At 39.9% G+C, this 19,591-nt stretch overlaps 1 protein-coding gene and 1 long non-coding RNA gene across 12 annotated transcripts in view; one reads left to right on the top strand and one right to left on the bottom strand.

Annotated features, from left to right (window-relative positions):
• The first annotated feature begins 223 nt into the window (after positions 1-223).
• Positions 224-7,428, top strand: LOC141928894 (uncharacterized). The gene is made up of 3 exons (XR_012624898.1): positions 224-315; positions 4,407-4,557; positions 6,418-7,428. It is a non-coding gene; the product is annotated as an uncharacterized LOC141928894 (long non-coding RNA).
• A 5,279-nt stretch (positions 7,429-12,707) lies between these two features.
• Positions 12,708-19,591, bottom strand: part of TCF12 (transcription factor 12) — a 174,093-nt gene continuing 167,209 nt past the window's right edge. For all 11 annotated transcript variants that reach the window (XM_074837132.1, XM_074837135.1, XM_074837134.1 and 8 more), the window contains 2 exons: positions 16,650-16,803; positions 12,708-15,001 (listed from right to left, as the gene is read on the bottom strand). In XM_074837132.1, the coding sequence (XP_074693233.1) occupies positions 16,661-16,803 (143 nt within the window). In that variant the 3' untranslated portion in view covers positions 12,708-15,001; positions 16,650-16,660. The remainder of the gene's footprint in view (positions 15,002-16,649; positions 16,804-19,591) is intronic.

Here is a 19,591-nt window from a genome sequence, read left to right as displayed (position 1 = left end):
AGATCTTAGAAAGTTATAGTATAATATTGTAACTAAAATATCGTGAATTATTCTCTGTAAAAGTTACTTAAATACTAAGTATCAGTATAGGACATCTTAGGGGTCAACTTTTCATTTAAATTTGTGCTCTTAATATATGTGTCTACTTTTGAAAACTTTTCCCTTAATATTCTGTGACAGTTTTACCCATATGTCCCAAATACAGAACCAATCTACGTGAGGACATTATGCAGCCACATTATTGTGTCCTGCAGAATAGGAGATAATACTGTGAATTGGAAAAGATGCTGAGATAAAATCTCCTTTGACCTCTTGGTAAGTCAAGAACTTTTATATAAATGTTCTGAAATGTGCTATACATGTGCCTGTTGCAAATGTGTATTATGAGGGGGAAAAAAATTCTTTACTCTCCTGAACTCATTTTCTTATGTAGATGCTGTAAGGAGGTAATTTTTTATATGTAAGATCACCTCAACCTTTCTTTCTATTTTGCCTACAGAATAAACAGAGGTGCACAAGTTACTGTCAGGCTTTGAGTGTGAAAGGTTTTTTCAGAATTTAGAAAACTCCAACTACCAGAGTGTAAAGTCTTAAGCTCATTACACCTACAAAGAAAGGAGATCTTTTCATTTTAAAGCTAATCAATTGTATCTAACAGACAATCGTAAAAAAATATCTGTCTAAGCACTGGATGACTCTACTGTAATTTACTGCCACGGGACACTGAAGTAAGATCATTTTTGAAGGTAATTTTTGCCAAGTGAGTATATAACAGTTTTAATTTGGTGATTCACGGGGATGGCTTGTTTTAATTTTTACTTTTCATGTAAGATGAGGAATGAGGTGAAAATGAGGTATGAAAAAAACAAGATTTGCTTATTAGTCTCATCCATCTTAAATAAATGTAAAAGCCTAATTGAAAAATCTGTCTCATTAACAAGAACTAAGATAATCAAGATGGCTGAGAAAGCCAAGCGATGCTATGCAACTTAATTGGGATCCCAAGACCAGAAGACATCTCACCATCTCTAGAAGTTGTGAGCAGTCTATCTATGCACTCCAAAAGTATTTGTCTAGGACATGTAAAACTGAAAATAACATGTTACAAACAGCCTGTAGAACAGTTTTAGTAGCAATAAGCATCAGCTTGTACCATGACCTTAGAATACTAACTTTGCACAAAGGAGTTATTTTAGGTTGCTTCTTTGTTTTTTTGTTTTTTCCTCTTCTTAAGTCAACACTGAGCAAAAAAAAGATGAGACATATTAGCTGGTGAGGAAAAGTGCAAAAAATGTTTTCAATCAGTAGGATATTCTTCAGCTAAATTTCTACAATTTTTCCTTAAGCGCTTGCTGCCTATGTCAGTATCAGCATGCTGAACTAGAGGCCATATTGCTATGACAATCCCTAGGTTTCTGTGGCAATGATAATTCCGTTCCAGAAGCCACAGATTAGAAAATGGTTTCTTACAGTGAAACACCAAACGAAATACAACATGATCTTCCTCCTTTCTCATGCATGTTAACTGTAAAAAGTTTCTTTGTCCGGAATGTGGCTCTGATTACATTTCTCTATCCAAAAATAAACATGGTGCAGAAGAAAAGGATATAGGGAGGGGGGAAAGCCTGTCAATGGGCCACCCTCAGGAAAACCTCACAAGATCTACTGTCTGTCTGTGCAAGCCATGGAAGAGCTAAGGAAGTGATCCCAGCTTGGTGGTCTTATTTTTAATTAAAACAAATGAGGCTCTTTCAGCTGCTGCAGATAAATATTTGATGAAAAGAGACAGGGACAGATGTCAAAAAACTGTAGTAAATAAAGAATATGGCTAGAAGAGCAAATGTTACAACAGCAGTTTATATTTAGAAAAATAAAATAAAATCTCTTTACAGATTTCTGTCGAATGTCTAATTCTAGTAAGATCATTCCAAAAGTGGAAAGACTAATTCTTTATATTCGTTTTGACAAAGTAGAATGAAAATACAAATGCATATAGATAAAGAAAAGGTTTTAAGTCAACTTGTTGCACATTATGCTTAAACAAAAGGGTTAGTTCTTGGGCCATTGATGAGACAGAAGACTTCAAAGTTATTTGTATACTTCCACGAGAGTTTATGTTGATTTTAGATTGACTAATGGAGTTTTGCTCCAAAATATATATTAAGGATGCACAATGAGAAGGTGCCTAGCAAAATATAATAACAACATCCCTATTGCAATAATCTGTCATAAGATTTGTAAGTCATGTCCTTCATGAATGGTTAATTTTAAAAGGTGAATGTGGTACCATTCCATCTTTTCCTGTAGTCACAGTTGTATTTACCAGTACACTTGGATCTAACTTCAAACTTCACCTTGCTCTCAGTGGGGATTTACACAAGATGACCTCCAAAGGTCCCTTCCACTTCAATTACTCTATGACTTGATAGTATTGGGTGCAGATTTTAGTTCACTTTTTAACAACATTCTATGAAAAAAATGATCTAATGGAATGAACTTAAAAATAGGCCATAAAAGAAAGCCAAGTCATGAAATAGAGGAAAAACCTCAGTAGTTGGCTCTTTCGAGATTAATGTCTTCGTTGTTAGCATTTTATTGGCATTGCCTGCTAGTTTAAGGTCTGATCTTGCCTTTTCTGGGTGAAATGGATATTTCCATTTAGTCCAATGTGAATTATACATCTGAGTGTAAACAAACTGATTTTATAAGTAGGCCTTACAAAACTGTAGAGTGAGTGTGAACCACAGGAGTTTCAATGGAAATATTTAATGTGACACCAACATTTAAAAACAGCACAGTCATTCAGGTCACCAGAAGCTGGATAAATTGATAAAATCCAAATTCTGAAAGTATAACTACTAGAGTTATGAATGGAGTTCTGAAATATATACCTGACTCTGAAGATGGTTAAGAAGAAAAAGTAAAAAGTTGATAAACTGCAGGGGGATACTATAGAGCTATAGGGTCCAACAATAGGCACAGGTGAAAGCAGAGCAACATCCGGTGACATAAAACAAAATTTAAATAAGTTCAGAGAGATGAGGAAGAAATTTTAAATACTGAGGAAAAGTAACCTTAGATGGCAGTGAGCTTTCCATAATTGGAGGTAATTAAATCAACCTAGAATTCTAATGACTATGTATTGGTTAAATTGAGAGGTATGGACCTCTATAAAAACTACAGGAGGTACTTTGTAGCTTGCAGAAGGTCAAAATAAATGATGATAATTGTCTCTTCTGGCCACAGCACCTGCAAATTTGTAGTGTTCAGCATAACATTTTATCCCAAGCCTCCTGAGGTTTTCTAAAGCTGGCATAAAACTCCTAATCCATGGGTCACACAAAATACCTGCCCTTTCTGTTGTTGCAAATTTCAGACCAAACCAAAGAGTGATAGTCTCAAGCGTAAAACAATCAGACAGGTAAATTTTAATTTGAGGATCAAACATAAAGAACTCAATAGCAATCTTGCTTGGCACAAATTTACTTGTGATCTGACGGAACCAATCTGAACCCAACAAGCTCCCAGAGATAAGAGTTTGTCAATTTCCCATTTCAAAGGCAGCGTGATAATTGAAAGTTTCCAGATATATCACATGGAAATCAAACTTGCAGCAAACAGCAAACTTTCTGATAAAGGCCTAAGCTTAATTCCACAGAAGTCAATGACATACCCAGCAGCTTTCAATAGAAGTTGAGTGAGGCTCAAGGTGAAAAACAATTCTGAGAACAGTTATAATCAACTCAATCCCCAGTTAGGACAGAAGAAATGTGAGAGGATTCTTTACAAGTGGTGCCTGGGCTGAGAATTTGCAGAGAGTGAATTGCAAGGATCTCTGACACCGAGCACTTTAAAGGACCCTTGCAGAAGCCGATAGCATTTGGCAAGGTCAGCATGTCCCCAGTTAGCATGGGATTACCATGCCCAGCTGAGAATTTACATGGAACCTGACAGCAATTACCCCCTTTATTTAGCCCCAGGCTATCTACAGTCTGTCAACACAAGCTGCAGCCAAACTGTTGTACTGGAGTGTAAACACACAGAGTGTGGCTGATGAAGCAATAAATAAAATGAGTAGGCGGGGGGGGCATCAACTTTGCCTCTGTTTTCTAAACAAGTGTAAGGGCTACAAAATGTACAATGCCTAATCCGTGGCATGTCCACTGCAAGACATGAGAGAGGCAGGGAATTGATACATATGCTGTCTGAAGGTGGCTCCAGCTAGAATGTGATTCGGCCTCAGATCAACAGAGAGTGACTACACTGGATCCACATGCACCCGTTGCAGACATTCAAAGTACCTGTACACCAGTTCTGTGCTACTGGAGCTATCTCCCAGCCCCATTGGCATTTACACAGGCAGAAATTGGGCAACTTCTCTAAGGACCTTCCCTTTTATTTTCCAGAGTGCAAAGGAAATGGATGGGAGACATGTTTGGTGTTCCTAATCATCAGTGACATGTTTTATAGAGATCCACTTCTGTAAAGACTTCTGTGCTGGGTGAAATACAAGCAAAGAGGAAAAAACAATATTTTTCCAATTCCTTGTCAAAAAAGGTAAGCAGAAGGCCCCAGAGTCATAATCACTCCTTCCTCTCCTTTACAGATGATGTTAAGGCAGACAGAAATGAAAGGACTCACCAAGGTTATGCCACACAGTCAGGATTTAAACTCAGAACTTCTGAACCCAACCCCAGTGCCTGAACCACACATTCATTTTCTTCTCTGTATTCCCCCACAGTCTTAGGTCATGTGGCCACTACTGGTGAAATGAAAAACAGGTGCAGATCCACGAACAGATGGGAGACCAGCCCTGGCTGATCTCTGGAGGATAATACAGGGTTGTTTTCCGGCAAGGAGGATTCCAAAGAACCACAGAGGCAGCACCCCTGCCCTAAAACTGAAGCTGCTCTGCCTCACACTAAATGTTATCCTCAGAAGCCCAGCAAGTGGGAGTTTTGAGGCATGGTCTGTTGTCTGTCAGCAAAGGATACTGCCTTACTGACCTCTCAGACTTGCAATATTGACATGTCTGGTTTTCAGGCATGCCTATAAAGATTGTAGAAGACTAATTGCAATTCCATTCTTTGCAGTAACTGCAGCCAATGTTTCTTAGTTGCTGAAACATGACATTTCTTCCCTTGAGTAGACAACTTCGGAATGTCTAACCCTCAAAAAATGCCATTAGTCATATGCAGAATCTTTCTCTGGGAAAATCACTAGTGGTATGGGACAAATAAGCCAGGTAAGATGAATAATATATTTGTTCTGGATCCGTAAGGACAGATCTACTTTTGATTTCCGGTGCCTGGGGAGCTGATGGCTTACTCCACAATGCATAGTTTAACAAAGAACTTGGACTGCTTTCTCAGGAGGAGGGAGAGTGATAGTAGACAACTAACAGGGCAACGGCCTGGTCCTGAGCACAGGAAAGAGTGCTAGGATGCAAAGTACTTCCCTGCCTTGTGTGACCCACCGTTATAGCCCCTGCAGGGTACAAGACACATTTTCCCCTCCATGTGTCACCTGACACATCAGCCAGAGGTATTAGAGAAGGCATGACAATCCTCCGTTTCCACAGATCCACAGAACACATATCAAACCCAAGAGGATAGCACATACAAGAGGACAGGATATGTTTCATAGAATCATAGCTTGGGTTGGCAAGGACCTTTAAAGGTCATCTAGTCCAACCCCCCCTGCAATGAGTAGGGACATCTTCAACTAGACCAGGTTGTTCAGAGCCCCGTCCAACCCGGCCTTGAATGTTTCCAGGGTTGGGGCATCTACCACCTCTCTGGGCAACCTCTCCCAGTGTCTCACCACCCTTGTCATAAAAATTTCTTCCTTATATCTAGTCTGGATCTACCCTCTTTTAGTTTAAGACTGTTACCCCTTGTCCTGTCACAACAGGCCCTACTAACATTTCATCTTAGATACTACGGGTTCCAGCCTTCTCATAGGTTTCTTTTGCTTCTTGCAAAAACACTCATTTAGTGCTGTGTCTGAGAAAGATTAGTTGTCCTTGCTAATGCTGCTTTTACAGCAACAATACATGTCCACTTGTGCCAAGAAACTCAAATAAGACCTGACTCTTTCCTTAGACTCTATTTAAATTAGGGGCACAAAACCTGATTTGCAACAGTAGGCCAAAGACACACTGCTAACATACATGTATTCTGCTCATGCTAAACTGTAAATCAGATTGGTTGGGAAAATCTGTCTTACCCCAGTTTTGAAGGAAAACATTCTCCGCAGATGACACTAATAGAATTTTACAGCAAGGACCACCTAGGACACTGGGAATCTCAAACTGCTTGGCCTCGGTTTCTCTGATTTGTTCTTCTCAACTTCATGTGTGCTCTTTGAGACAAAAAAGAGCATTTCCTTCATTTTGAACTTGGATTTCTCTTTCAGCCGAACATTCGCAAAAGCAGCTGGTCCCAGAGGTGGAATGTTCCAAAACCCCATTTGGAGCCAAGTACGGACGTTATGGAGTCAGCCGTGACACTACTTTATAGAGAGCAGACAATGAGTTTTGGATCTCTTAAGTACCTTTCCTCCCTGCAAGTAAGTTCCCTTCCCCCATTCTTTTGGAAACATCTCCATCTGTATTGGAAACAGAGGATGTAATTTATTTTTATCGCCTTCCCTGTCAAACTGGCCAACTGCCACAAAGTTCTGCTTTCAGATGTAGCAAGAGGCAGGAGAATCGCAATGAAAGCCATTCATTTCAGTGGCTCCTCCTCTGTTCCCTTATCTTATTTTGAGGCTACCTACTGTGCTATCTTATCACTCTTTCTAATCCTACAAAACTTCTCTGCAACTTGACCCCTCCACAGAAAGAGCTGACCTGCTTAGACCTCCCTGCTTCTCTACTCCTGCTCCCTTCCTCACAGAGCAAGTTGCTCCTTCCTTTGTTACTTTAGGACTTCTTCATTGCCTGTCTTACCCCTCACTCCTCCTTTTCCTAGCTCGTTACACTGCATTACATTCCCTAGCTGAACGTACATACAGCTGTGTGGCCTCCTTGGGGTATGCTTAATTTCTCACTGTCCAGCCTGCCCTTTGATGTTTGCTGAAGTAGGATACATCTTCTTTTCCATCTCTTCACATGTGCCTATTAATTACTCTCTTCAGAGGGACTGTTTACTGACTATCACTGTTTACAGTTGAATACAGCTAAACATTTGGTCTTCACAGTCCCCCCTCTTCTACACCACCCACCCAGTTTCTTCCCAATTGTTGCAAAATAGATGTCTCCAAACCACTTTATAAAGTCACAGATGCAATGTACTTACGTTCCCACACCCAGCCTCCTTCTCTCAAACACTGTTTTTGCTTCACTTACAGAGAAATAAAGACTGACTTTATATTGGTATTTTTGTCTCCAGGTCTCTAATAAAAAAAGAAGCAGTGAGGCTTAACAATTTGGCCTTTCTGTTGCACATATTCCTACCTTGGGTACTGTAGAAAATCCAGTAAGATGAGTAAGCATCAGACTTCTGACCTGTGAAGAAATAATACAAACTCAGTATGAAGTATAGCAGTATGCCCACTGAAATGAGAAGGGCTATCCTATGCGTATGTCTCCATGGGCTCAAGGGCCCTCGGGCAGAGGGAATTATAGTTGGCTGGGGGGGATAAAAATTACTCTAGCAAATGTGCAGAAGAGAAGAATGATATGGTTAGAATGCAGCAATTCAGATCTCAGATGAAAATTCCTTCAGATGTCCTTCTCATTCCATATGGAGCTTAAAATATTACAAAATAATATGAAATAAATTTAAAACAAATGTGGGCTAAATTATGTATTTTCCAATGAACAGATTATTGTCAATCTTTTGCTTTAAACCAGTATTTGAGAAGAGGAAGGAAGCAGATACCTCAAAGAGTTTAGGAATTGATTTATGACAAGGTGTATGAAGCTCACTGAGTGTGAGCATGAGCAGGAAAGAGTGAGAGGAAGGCTGTCAGTAAGAGGGTCATGCACTCGCACAGTTCAACAGTGGAACAACCCGGATACCCCAAACCATCTCATTTGTGTTTTGGCATGGCATCCTTGTCTGTACAATTAGAGATGGTTACATTTCCCATGGGTGAGACTACCTGCTACTTTCCAGTTTCAGCTCCTATTTTTAGTGCCTATTACCTTACAGATTTTAACCATGGGAACAAGTTTTCAGTCCTGAGAATTCATGCTGAAATCTTTAAAGATTTTCAGCAAAAATAATCCAGCCTTTCCAATAATTTGATGAAGAGGAACCACTGTTTTGTGCACATTCCTTTTTTGTTACTGAGGAATTTTACTGCCCATGAATTTACTGCTCACAAATGAGAATGATAGCAGGGTCTGATATGTTTTTGTAAGCCCTTGAAATGTTCCTTTCCATTGAAAATTGCCTAAAAACGCTACTGGTTTAATGAGCATATGCTCGGTATAGGCTAATTAGATTTGGGTTGAGTGAAACTTCCCATGTAATTACTCCTTCCAGCCCCAAGGTGAGTGCAACGCTGCCTGTCGGAGCTGAGGAGGACTCGCCCTCTGTTCCCCTGTCCGCGCTGCTCTTCCACATGCTGAGGAGTCAGCTGCTGCTTTACCTAAACCTGACATTGCTGAATCTCACCGCTGCTCTTCATGCTGGAGCAGGAAACCTGCACCACAATGATCATTCCATTAGTTAATTAGCAGAAGCATGGACCTGGAAATTAAAAGTTTTAAGCTTGCTTATAACCAATACAATTTGGAGACCGTATGTCATGTAAGAGAAACGGGGGTGGGGTGGGGCAGGGACAAGGGAGGAAGGAAGTCCAGGAAGATCTGTGGAAGCACCTACAGTTTACATCCCCTTCCAGCTGAAAAGTCAACAGTTGCAGAAACAGTAGAATTAACTAGTTGTGGTCATGGTTATTGTTCATTGGTTATCCTGGATATGCAAAATAGCCACACCAGAAAAACACACAGCAAAGCTTAACAGACACGTAATTTTTGGTTTCCTTCACACTTTTTTCCCTGATAGCCCTGATACTCCTGTAAATGCAGAATCTGTATTTAGATCTAAACAACTTTATAATGAGAACTTTATTGACACGTTTGTTATACTTCTATATAGCAGGATAACGATGACCAGCTGGCTACAGAGAACACTGATTTATATTGGGTTACTACCTTATATTCTGTAGGCTGTCAATTTTTTGTTGTTGTTTTTAGCATTCTTGCTCTCTTGTTGTATTTGCATTTTATGGTGCTCACATTTACTATTCTTGCATGCTAGGAAAGGAATGAGCATTTAAAAAGCTTTATTTTTAATTACACTTTCAGCTATTAGTCACATAAACAAATTAAAATGTCCATAAATGGACATTTAATTAAATGTTACCCTTTTAAAAGGGTAAACTGGAAGCAAAGCCCATTGATTTAAAACCAATATTGCATGCCTTTATCTTAATTAGTCTGGTAGTGTAAGGGATTAATGTACTTTAGCTGTTATATTCATAATCAGATACATTAGCATTTATGTCTTAGTAGCACACAGAAGATCAGTTCTGAGCTCTCTTCTGCCAGGTACTGTACAAACAGCGCTTGAAGTTTATCTGCAAGACTTCATTCCTTTCTTTGTCACCTTCAAAAGCAAATATGGTGATACCCTCTTCAGCTTTTGCAGGTGTGAACTGACCCTTCAAAACATGGGCCAAAAATTTCCCCTATCACTTCATATTTAGATATAGGAGATTTCTTTCCCATAGTGAGTTTTCAGTATTTTGAGATGGCGATTTCTCGCTTTAGCACATCGAGGTTCTAGGCTGAGTGAATGAGGCCAATACAGTAAATATTGAGCCCACAAATGCCCCTAAAAACTCATCTGATTTTGAAAGCAGTTATTTCAGCAGTCAGAGGAAATCATTTGGGAGTAGTCTGGAGCACCTAATCTGGTTGTGCAGCAAACAATTGGCTATTTGCTGTCATTCCAACAAACACACAAACCAGGGCCAGTGACTACCTCTGCTTCTGTGGGAAGCTGGTTCTCCTGACACTGTTCATCTCTGCTCATTTATGGGTGCCGGGGAATAAACCACAGAGCGATACTCCTCAGACATCTCATTCTACAGATCAGTGCATAACCTCATGGTTGGAGAACTTATTTTCATAATGACTGCTACAGACTCATTCGTGTTCATGAAATTTTTTTAGTTGCATTTGAATATAAAAGACCTTCTACAATTGCACCACAAGTATTTCTTTTTCCATTTTACATCCTGGATAGAGAAGATGTGCATTTAATACAACATTGTGCATCAGAACTCCGTAAGCATAAGGAACCACTTAATTTACTTGTATATAAATAAGTAATCTAGCAAACTAGTATATCAGTCTGTTCTAGCATTTCCAAGAGTCTTCCTTAGCTGTTAAATACAGTGAAGTGAGACAGAAAAGGCCTCAGCACAAAAACAAAGTAGGGCCAGAAATCTGCGTTACCAAGTTAGCAAGACAGTTGTGTTCATTCTGTTCAAGAGTTTAATGTCCTGTCCATCTACTTTAAATAATTTCCTCCTGATTTTTTTTTTTAAGAGCAGAATTGTTGATTTTTCCGAAACAAATATAACTTAGTATGTTATTCAGAGCTTTGATGAGAAGAGAGAGCTCCAGCTATAGGATCTGCATGTTTCTCTTGCTTTTCTGAAGTCCAGGACTAGCAGGAGTCTATATCTAACGTAGACTGAATTTTGAGATATATTGTAAATGATCTTCTCATCTGTTCAGTCACAGTTGGCAGCAGTTACTGTTCTGAGTTTATATTTAATTCCTTTTGTCTCTATACATTTAGGTGATAGTGTTAAAAATACAGTGGCTCTCTCCCGAAAATGAAACAGCCTTGGTATTCTCATTTCTCTAGTCTACCTGAAATAACCAGAATTCCAACTATTTAGCTCAGCCACTGACTTTCTAACAGACCAGGATCAGTTATGATCAACATTTGGAGGTATAATTTTAAGACCTTTTTTTTTTTTTTTTTTACAAATTAGTTTTTCTTTAACAGATGTTGTTAATTGCATCACAACATTTGAAAAGCCAGATTAGGAGAGAATTGAAAGGGATTCTCTTTACAGCCCAGATGATTTGTGGTTTCAGAGTCTGGTCTGTGCACTTTATGACCAATACAAGCAATCCCAGGGGACTGCAATCGAACAGCCAAGCTAGCTGAAGTCCTACGGAACGTGTACACGCAGTAGCTTGTGCTATCAGCTGAACAGTACGTTCGTGTCTTAACCAGAAAATAAACTCACGGTATTTTGCAATGTCATCCAGGTTGACAGTGGGATTAACTTCAGGAAAACAAATGGTAGTTAAACAGTACAAAACACCCCCTGCAAAAGGCACCTGACTTATCCGCTCTTTGACAGCAAAGACCTGAAGAGAAGAAAGGATTGTAGCAGTCCCTTCTCAGCACCATTTCCCCCCTTTCTGGGACACTTCCGTCACTGCAGCGGGCAGGCCAGCGGCCCGAAGGCAGGAGCCGGGGCTGTGCCTCTCCCCAGCGACACAACCCTCCCTCCCTCCCTCCCTCCCTCCCTCCCTCCCTCCCCGGGTTAGCCAAGCCCTGGGACAGGGCAGAGCACTGCGGCGCTCTGCTCTGGCCACAAAAAGCAAAGTTTCCCACCCAATATCTAGGTTGTCTTTTACAGACTGTTGCATTTTATTTGTGTTCTGCCAGGATTTCCAGATGCTAACGGGGAAAACATTAACGTTGATGAATTCTTGGGGAAATATTAACTCTTATATAAAGAAACGGCATCTACTCAGTGCCAGAGGAAAAAAGATGGAGTCCATTTTCAGCCTTTCCCAATGCTTCAGTTTTACAGGAAAGCACATGTATATGCATGAGCCTTTTACAATGTCAACTGGATCTCAACACAATCATTAGATTTTCTGTGGTTACGGAGGACAGTCTCAGGAGTTGGAACCTGCAGTACACAGCAGCCACACTGGCTGACAGACACCGCATCCAGTTAAACATCCCCGCTCCATACACGTAGTACGGCTATTTGCATTTGTCTTTAACATGCTTTTCCCAGGGATATTTATTTAGAGAAGAATTGAGAAAACTCAAGATTCTACAAAGTCTGCACGTTACGTGAGGTTTTTGGCTTAAAACTATTGTGGACTAGGGATGGCATGAAGATTTTCTTCCATTGTCTTCTGTTCGCACTCACAGAAAGAAAAATTGTAGAAAATGTGAAAATCTTAATTTCAAGCTTTAGCTACAGACTTTTCTTCCTCTCATTTGTTCATAAAGCCTATGTAGATGCATCAATCAACTGAGTAACTCAGCACTGAATCTCAATGCACAAAAGCAGCTCTTAAGATAGGGAAGCCTGTCTTAAGGACCAGCAAAGGAAGGGAACAAGATGTAGCAGGAGGCATCGGGTGCTGCTCCTGGTTTGCTATCAGCCTGCGCTATCCCCTTCCTGCGCAGCAGCAGACGCAGGGTGGGTTCTGCTCCTCCTCAGCTCGCTGGGAATTTCTGTAGTGGCTTCACGGAGAGTAGCACCACCACTTCTCATACCTGCAGCTCAGGCTGCGCACCTTGGCAATGTGTGTTAGGTTTTATTCAGCTCAAGGCAGAAGCTGGTTTTGCCGGTGTTTTTCAAGCAACGCATTTACCTACGAGGAGAGAGAAATTTAAAAAACTCACTGATTTACCATGTTAAAAAAAAAGATGGCACATTTATTGCTACATAAATGTTATATACATAGTGTTTTCTGTTACATTGACAGAAATTTTTTTGAACTTCTTGCTGCTGGTTGGAAAGGTTTATCAGCAATACCTTGAAATTTGACACAGGGTACAAATCTGCAATAAACCAACAATGGAAACTGGAGAACAAGATGAGAAGCAATTCATCTCGGACAATTAGCTCTTACAATACTCCATAGGTACTACACGGTATGCTAGAACCCTACTATGGTCTTACAATGCTATTGTAAATTTCTGATATTAATGAACAGGTTATGGTAAATAACCCTACATTTTTACTACCTAATATAGTAAAATAAAGTAAGAAACTTTTTACTGAAAACTTTTTCGATTTCAAAAATCTAGAAAGAGTAATATTTAGAATTCAAGAAATTTTCTTACAAGATTATTGTATAAAAGACTAGCTACAGTGAAAAATAAGCCAAATGTTTTTTTCTTTCTATTTTATGAAGGAAAGCTTCTGGGCATACTGCAAAGTCTAATATAGCCAAAAAGACAACAAGCTTAGAAGGAAAAAGGCCAGGCAGTGGCACGTGATCACTTTCACACGTCATAAGCAACAAATTTGTTTAGCTGATAAACACTGAAATGAAGAACAAGGCCACAGATATAATCAGGTGTTATCTGATGATATATGCAAATTAAAGTAATAGAAATGAGTCCACTAATTCCACGAACTGTTTTGTTAGGAACCATCCAAAACATGAGCTTAAATTCATTAGTTTATTTTAACAATCCATCTTTTGTTCCTTCAAATTAAATGACTTCATAAAAATTATTGGTTTGTTCCTGTTTCGTGTGTGAACCAATTGCCAGTGATGAAAGATGCCCTACAGAAACAACAGCTCGGACAACCTTGGCTTAGGAAGCTTCCTCCCATGGTCATTGCAGTGGAAGACAGTTTCCATGGAAGTTCAGAGGGGTTTTAGCCACTTCACCACATCTGGCACACGGGAATACACTCAGGGACGCTGTTCTGGTGGAGAAACCTTTAAAGGGTTAATGCTAATATGGCTTGGGAGGGGGCATTCGTTTGCATTTGATTCACACTAGCTTCTTGTCTCCACTGACGAGCCATACGAAAATGACAAGATAATTAATGTATACAGGAAGGAAAAACTGGTGACCATTGCTCTTATATTCCATTATGTAGGTAAGCCCACCTTACTGGTGGTTCTATCATCACACTACCTGCCACGGTGAATTCAGGATTTTACTATTCACCAAAATTACAGCCTGAAAAAAATCTCCTTTGTATTTTAATGCATTTGTGCTTACGTACAGCTAACACTTTACATGTACTATATGTAGTACTTACTGCTCGGAAAACAAAGCAACTCTAACAAAGTAGATTCTCCCCACCCAATTTACACTTCACGTTACAAGCTTTACTATGAAGCCTAGAAGCCTAAAAAGGTTTTGTTTATAATTAGAAAAAAAAAATGTTGGAGGAAAGTCTGAGGGAAAACAAAAAATCACTTTTTAAATCCAAGAAACGTTATGGTCACAGTATTGCTCCTGCCTGCAGCCTTCAGGAGGCCTCTGACGGGCTTGAAGCACGGAGCTCGGTATGGAAGGGGAACTATGACCATAACTGTTCAGATTACCAGAGACCAAAAAGAACATAAAAAAAGCTATACCAAGGAATAGTTTCCTATTGCATGGAAAACACTAGTCATATGGCAAAAGGAGAGGAAAGGACAACAAAAGACTTTTCCCTTCCTTTTTTAAGACACTAATAGGTATGCTGGGAATGCTACGGGTCGACGGTTGTCACTGCTTTGTTCTCTGAATGTGAACAGCTTTAGTGAATGCTGGCATCCAGCTGAAATTTTATCAGCTTTTAACATGTTAACTTTTCCCTTTATATGTAGACCTTTACAGTTCCATAACAATAAATAAAATTTGTAGTTACAATGCATTTGTCAATTCAGTTTAGGCACAAGGCAACTTCCACAATGAGTGGAGAGATCACAACAGTCTCTGATTGTGCAGAAGCGACACACTGCTTGCAACAGAATGATATGTTCAGAGTATTTCATGGGCTGAAATTCTATCTGAAGATCTTGTATCTTCAATCCTGATGCAGGTGTTGACCAGTAGCTTTGATCATAAGATTGCATTTGGGTTTCTTGCTTCAAGTGTTTTCTCCTGTCAGGTTTGTGTCTTCATATAATGTTAGTTGTCTGTGTCCTTGTGAAGAAAGGTCACCTTCTGTGTATCCTACCAATAATTCTGGAATTCTGGAAAGAAATTCAAAAGAACAAAGGGGTATTAGGAAAAGAATCTGTAAGAAGCATAACATCAAGGCTAGAGAACTAGTTTAAACTCTATCTTACGGCATTTTCAGTCGGTTAAGTGCAAAGTCACATGGAGAGGCCTTGAAATCCTCCCTCCCAGAGATATCCCCGTTGAATATGATCTGTCGAACCGTTTACTCTCAGGAACATTCTGTTTGGGCTCTCTGGATACGGGAGAAGGAATAATCTGCACATCTCAGACCACTGATTTGTGTTTGACTTTGTCCTCTAAGCAGGACAGTATCTAATTTAACCACTACTCTGAAGGTACCTAATGAGCCTGTACAGCCTTTTCATGTCAGCGTCACACTTCAGTCATCTTACAATGTTATTGCTATTAAAAAAGCAAAGATACAATAAACTTTTTAAAGTGGTTCATTGCATTAACAGGGCAAGAACAGACTAGAAAGTCTGCTGTAAATCAAGAATTATCTGACAATTTAGAAGTAGCCTATTGCTCTGGTATGAAATCAAACAAATTAAAGAAATTCAGACCACCTTGTTTTCCCAACACCACCCCCCCCCGCCCCATTTCATTTCTGAAGAAAGAAGTTGCCTATAAGGGATGGGGAAAACATGAATAAGACTTGGTTTAAATGCCATTTTGCTGCTTTCTAAGGAACACCAGGGAATAATAAATTTCCACGGGATACATCCTGGCAAGATGCACGCCTTGACCTTAAGCTAAAATAGAAGCAAAACAGGCTATATACACAACAACAAACCTCCCCAGACATAAAATTGACTAAAGTTACAGATCAAAATAAGGGCACCGAACCCAACTTCTTACTCTTTTTGAAAGTGGCAACAGTTCTACTGTTTTAAAAGACATGGAGGAATACTCAAGAATTTTTTCTTCTCAAAATCAAGTTTTTCCCAATTTTTAAAAAACCCAACCAATCAACACCACTTAATAAAACCAAAAGACCAATATTCCTGTCAGGCCTCCCCATCAGCATGTTTGAAATGAACCACTGCGTATTGGGACTACGTGGGGCTTCTGGAAACACTGCTCTACCTTGAAAACACGACTTCTTAAATCTTAACTATCTTCACTATTACAGATTGCGGCTTAAAATAGTTGGCAATCTCTGTTGGGCAAGGGATTGGAGTTAGAACGAGTGGCCTTAAGCCACGCAGCAAATCTCTTTTGAGATGAGAAGTCTCTTCTCTAAGTGTTTGTATCAGCACTAGGAAACAATACATGGATTTTTAAATGAACTAATGTGATATTTAGACCATTTAAGGATGTAGAATTCATCTCTATTATGCTTGGCTTATCTAGCAAGCTGTTAACTGTTCCTCTGATGTCATGCCAGGAAGGCCACCTGAGCCAAGAGATGTAGCCACTGGCAACAACGCGTGGAAATGAAGAGACTTCAGTGATAATTTCTTGGGGTTTTGTTTTATTACAAAACTACACAAATCTGCATGCTTTTGCTTATGCTCAGAGATACAAAAGTACTCAGCAGCGGAAAGAAGTCTGGTGCTAGTGGCAGCTCAGTAGCTAAGAATAAACATACCCAGATCTCCCAAATTTTTCGCCAATACAAAGCGACAAGAGCCGTTCCCCTCCAGACAAGAGACATACCTGGCTGGTGTTCACATATGACCCATAGGGTTGGTAGTTTCACTCAGGCCAGGGTGGCTTCCTGGGTGTGGTGTTGGCGGCTCTGCCGATACGGCAGAAACTTTTTCTTCTTCCCTTCTCTTAAGGCAGGCTGCTTTAGGGTTTAGGTTTCGTTCTGTAACAGAAAAGTGTTCTTAACATCCCATACGCTGATACCAAGGGGAATATTGATGCGTTAACCACTGTAGTAAAAATAGTTGCACAGTTTCCCTCTTCTAACTACTCCTGTCCCTGTGTTAAAATGCAGGTGTCTAAAGCAGCAGGCAAGCACTACTGAAAATCCTACCAGGCAGCTCCTAAACTGGTATTTTAAAAAACCCCAAACCCAAACTTTACTAGCTGCCTACATACACCTAAAAAAACTTTTTAAAAGTGCCTCCCTTGTCACCAGAAGTTGCTAAGTGCAAAATGAGAACTGTCTGTAATTTACAATGTAATAAACCAGATTTCCATGTTTCGTTGGTATGCTGAAGTCATACCAACCCTACTGACATCATACTAGTTGTAGTTGAGTTACTGCTTCTTTCTTCACCTTAACTATTAGCCTGCTGTTAGAACAGGGGAGGTAGAATGTCCTAAGTGAACAGTTCTCTTCATACCCTCAAGTCTGCGAAATCATATTGTGCCCATCTCACTTAAATCGAAAGATTATGCCGACAGTCACACAGAGCAGAAGGATTATTTTTTTTCAAACCCTATTTCTTCTCACATTGAAGTCAGTACTTTATAATAGCCCGTGGTGGACTAGCTATCAAGATACTTCCATCAGTATGTTTCTACTTCCTCAATTAGCTTCAAGAGATGTAGATTTAGATCTACCTTTCAAATAATGACAGTTTCTAAAAGTCAGCTGTTTCTGTTCTTCCAAATGGCTTTTCATGAATCAAAATAGAAGTAAATCACAACGGACAAAAAGACACACAAAAAGCATGTAACATATTCTACCAGCACACGTTGAGTTTAACCAACATTTCGAGGCATTTTTCTAGCTGTCAGTGAATGCTGTTTTGCAGTTTAAGATTGCACATACAATTTTAACTGTAAGGAGACAGCACAAGCCCTTCTCTTGCACTGGTCAGGCAGCCCTCTCGTAACTGCAGTTTGCTGGCCCCTGCGCATTAGACAAGGGCTAGAATCCAGCTCATCTGACAGAGGCGATTTTGGGCAGACTTGCTAATTCTGCTTCTTCCCAAGTCATTATCAACAGCCTCCTACTCCATCTCCTACGGATGAGCACTCCCAAAGAGTCTACTGGAAAAAAAACCTGCTAACTTTTCTTAATCACAGTTTTCTTTGTTTAAATATGGCTTGCCTTGAAGTTTTAAAGAAGATTTAATTATGTGGAAACTTTGAAAGGAAGTTAATTTACAGTGATTTAGGAAACGGAGATAAAAATGCTAGTCTACAGTTAGAGCTTAAAATCTGAAATGTTTCATTCTGAATAGCACCAATCACAAAATGAGAAGCTTCATTACCAGCAGAGAGAGGAAATTGTTTATGCAATTATGTAACGCACTGGTGAAAGCTCCTTTGGGCGCCACACAGAGCTCCGGCCACTCACTGTCAGGAGCAGGTGCCAAGACAGACGGGTGAGACCAAATGGGGAACGCAGCCTCTCACGAGAGGCACGCTGTGCTTGTGACATGCTTCCTCAAACGCACAGAGAGTAGAAGGTGAGATGTAAACGTAAGGAAGGAAAAGTGCTCAATTTACACTGCCTGTAGAATAGGCCCAATTTAACTGTAAGTACATTTAGAAAAAGTTTTCCACCAGAGATGTAAGATTTGGAAGCAACCTCTGACACCAAGGCAAAAGTGGTTTTATTAATTTTCACATGTAGCTTTCTGTGGATTACAGCATCTGTGAGAGCAGGGAAACGGACTTGATGGGGTTTAAATGTCTGAAAACCATGCCTGATGAACGTTATTACCACTTCTTCATAATATACAGCTTTACCTTCCAGACTATGGCAAACATTTTCAGACCAAAACAATTCCCAAGATCAAAGTCTCAGAGATGCTAAAGCAGGGCTTTACCATGGCACTAGCTGGTGTCTCATCTGTGGAGTAACTAGTTCTCTATATGCCTTGGAAGAACTCTGACCAGAGACAGTGAGTTTCTTTATCAAAACCGGGTCAGTAAAACGCTGCCTGAAAACACAGCACCTCACCCTTGGTACAAAGTAAGCTTGTGTTAAGTTACTCACTTTGTCACTTTCAATAAACTTTTAACAGTTGCTTGAATCTCCTGTGCAAAATGCAAGCAACAGATTAGGAAATGGAAGTAAAAACAAGGTACACAAAAATAAAACACTGACATCATTCAGTGACATCAGTGATTCAACGATGGAGCACGTTAAGCAAATATAACCACTGACATCATCCACATCTGAAAGACTTTTCCAGTCACTTGATGCAGTTCCATCGGTGGGACACCAAGGAAGAAGGTTATTCACTAGTCCAAACCAGGAAAACATGAGGACACTCGCCCGTTTAACTGCTGCCTACATCGAATAGGCTGTTTCAGTTGGAAGGGACCTACAGTGATCATCTAGTCCAACCGCCTGATCAATTCAGGGCTGACCAAAAGTTAAAACAAGGTGCCTCACAACTTCAATGTGTCTTTGACACAAGTTTAAAGGGAGGTTAAAAGGCAACTGTAGCTTTACCAACACACGAGAATGGAACAGCTAAAGAACTCAACACGATTCCTAGAACTATCTTTCCTTGAGAGGGAACTGCACAAAGAATTCTTCCTTCTGCACCTACCAATAGGCCCATTATTTCTTTTCTGGAAAAATTTACAAGGAATCAGGGAAAGAAAATACATGCAAACCCAGCCCTGATTCAATTAAAGTAGAAGTAGGTTTCCTCCCTCCTCCCCAGCATATATTTAATGCAAAG

Source organism: Strix aluco, chromosome 12, assembly GCF_031877795.1.
Source record: "Strix aluco isolate bStrAlu1 chromosome 12, bStrAlu1.hap1, whole genome shotgun sequence".
NCBI lineage: Eukaryota > Metazoa > Chordata > Aves > Strigiformes > Strigidae > Strix > Strix aluco.
The sequence above is the reverse complement of the archived record's forward strand: the minus strand, read 5'-3'. Positions and strand labels throughout refer to the sequence as shown.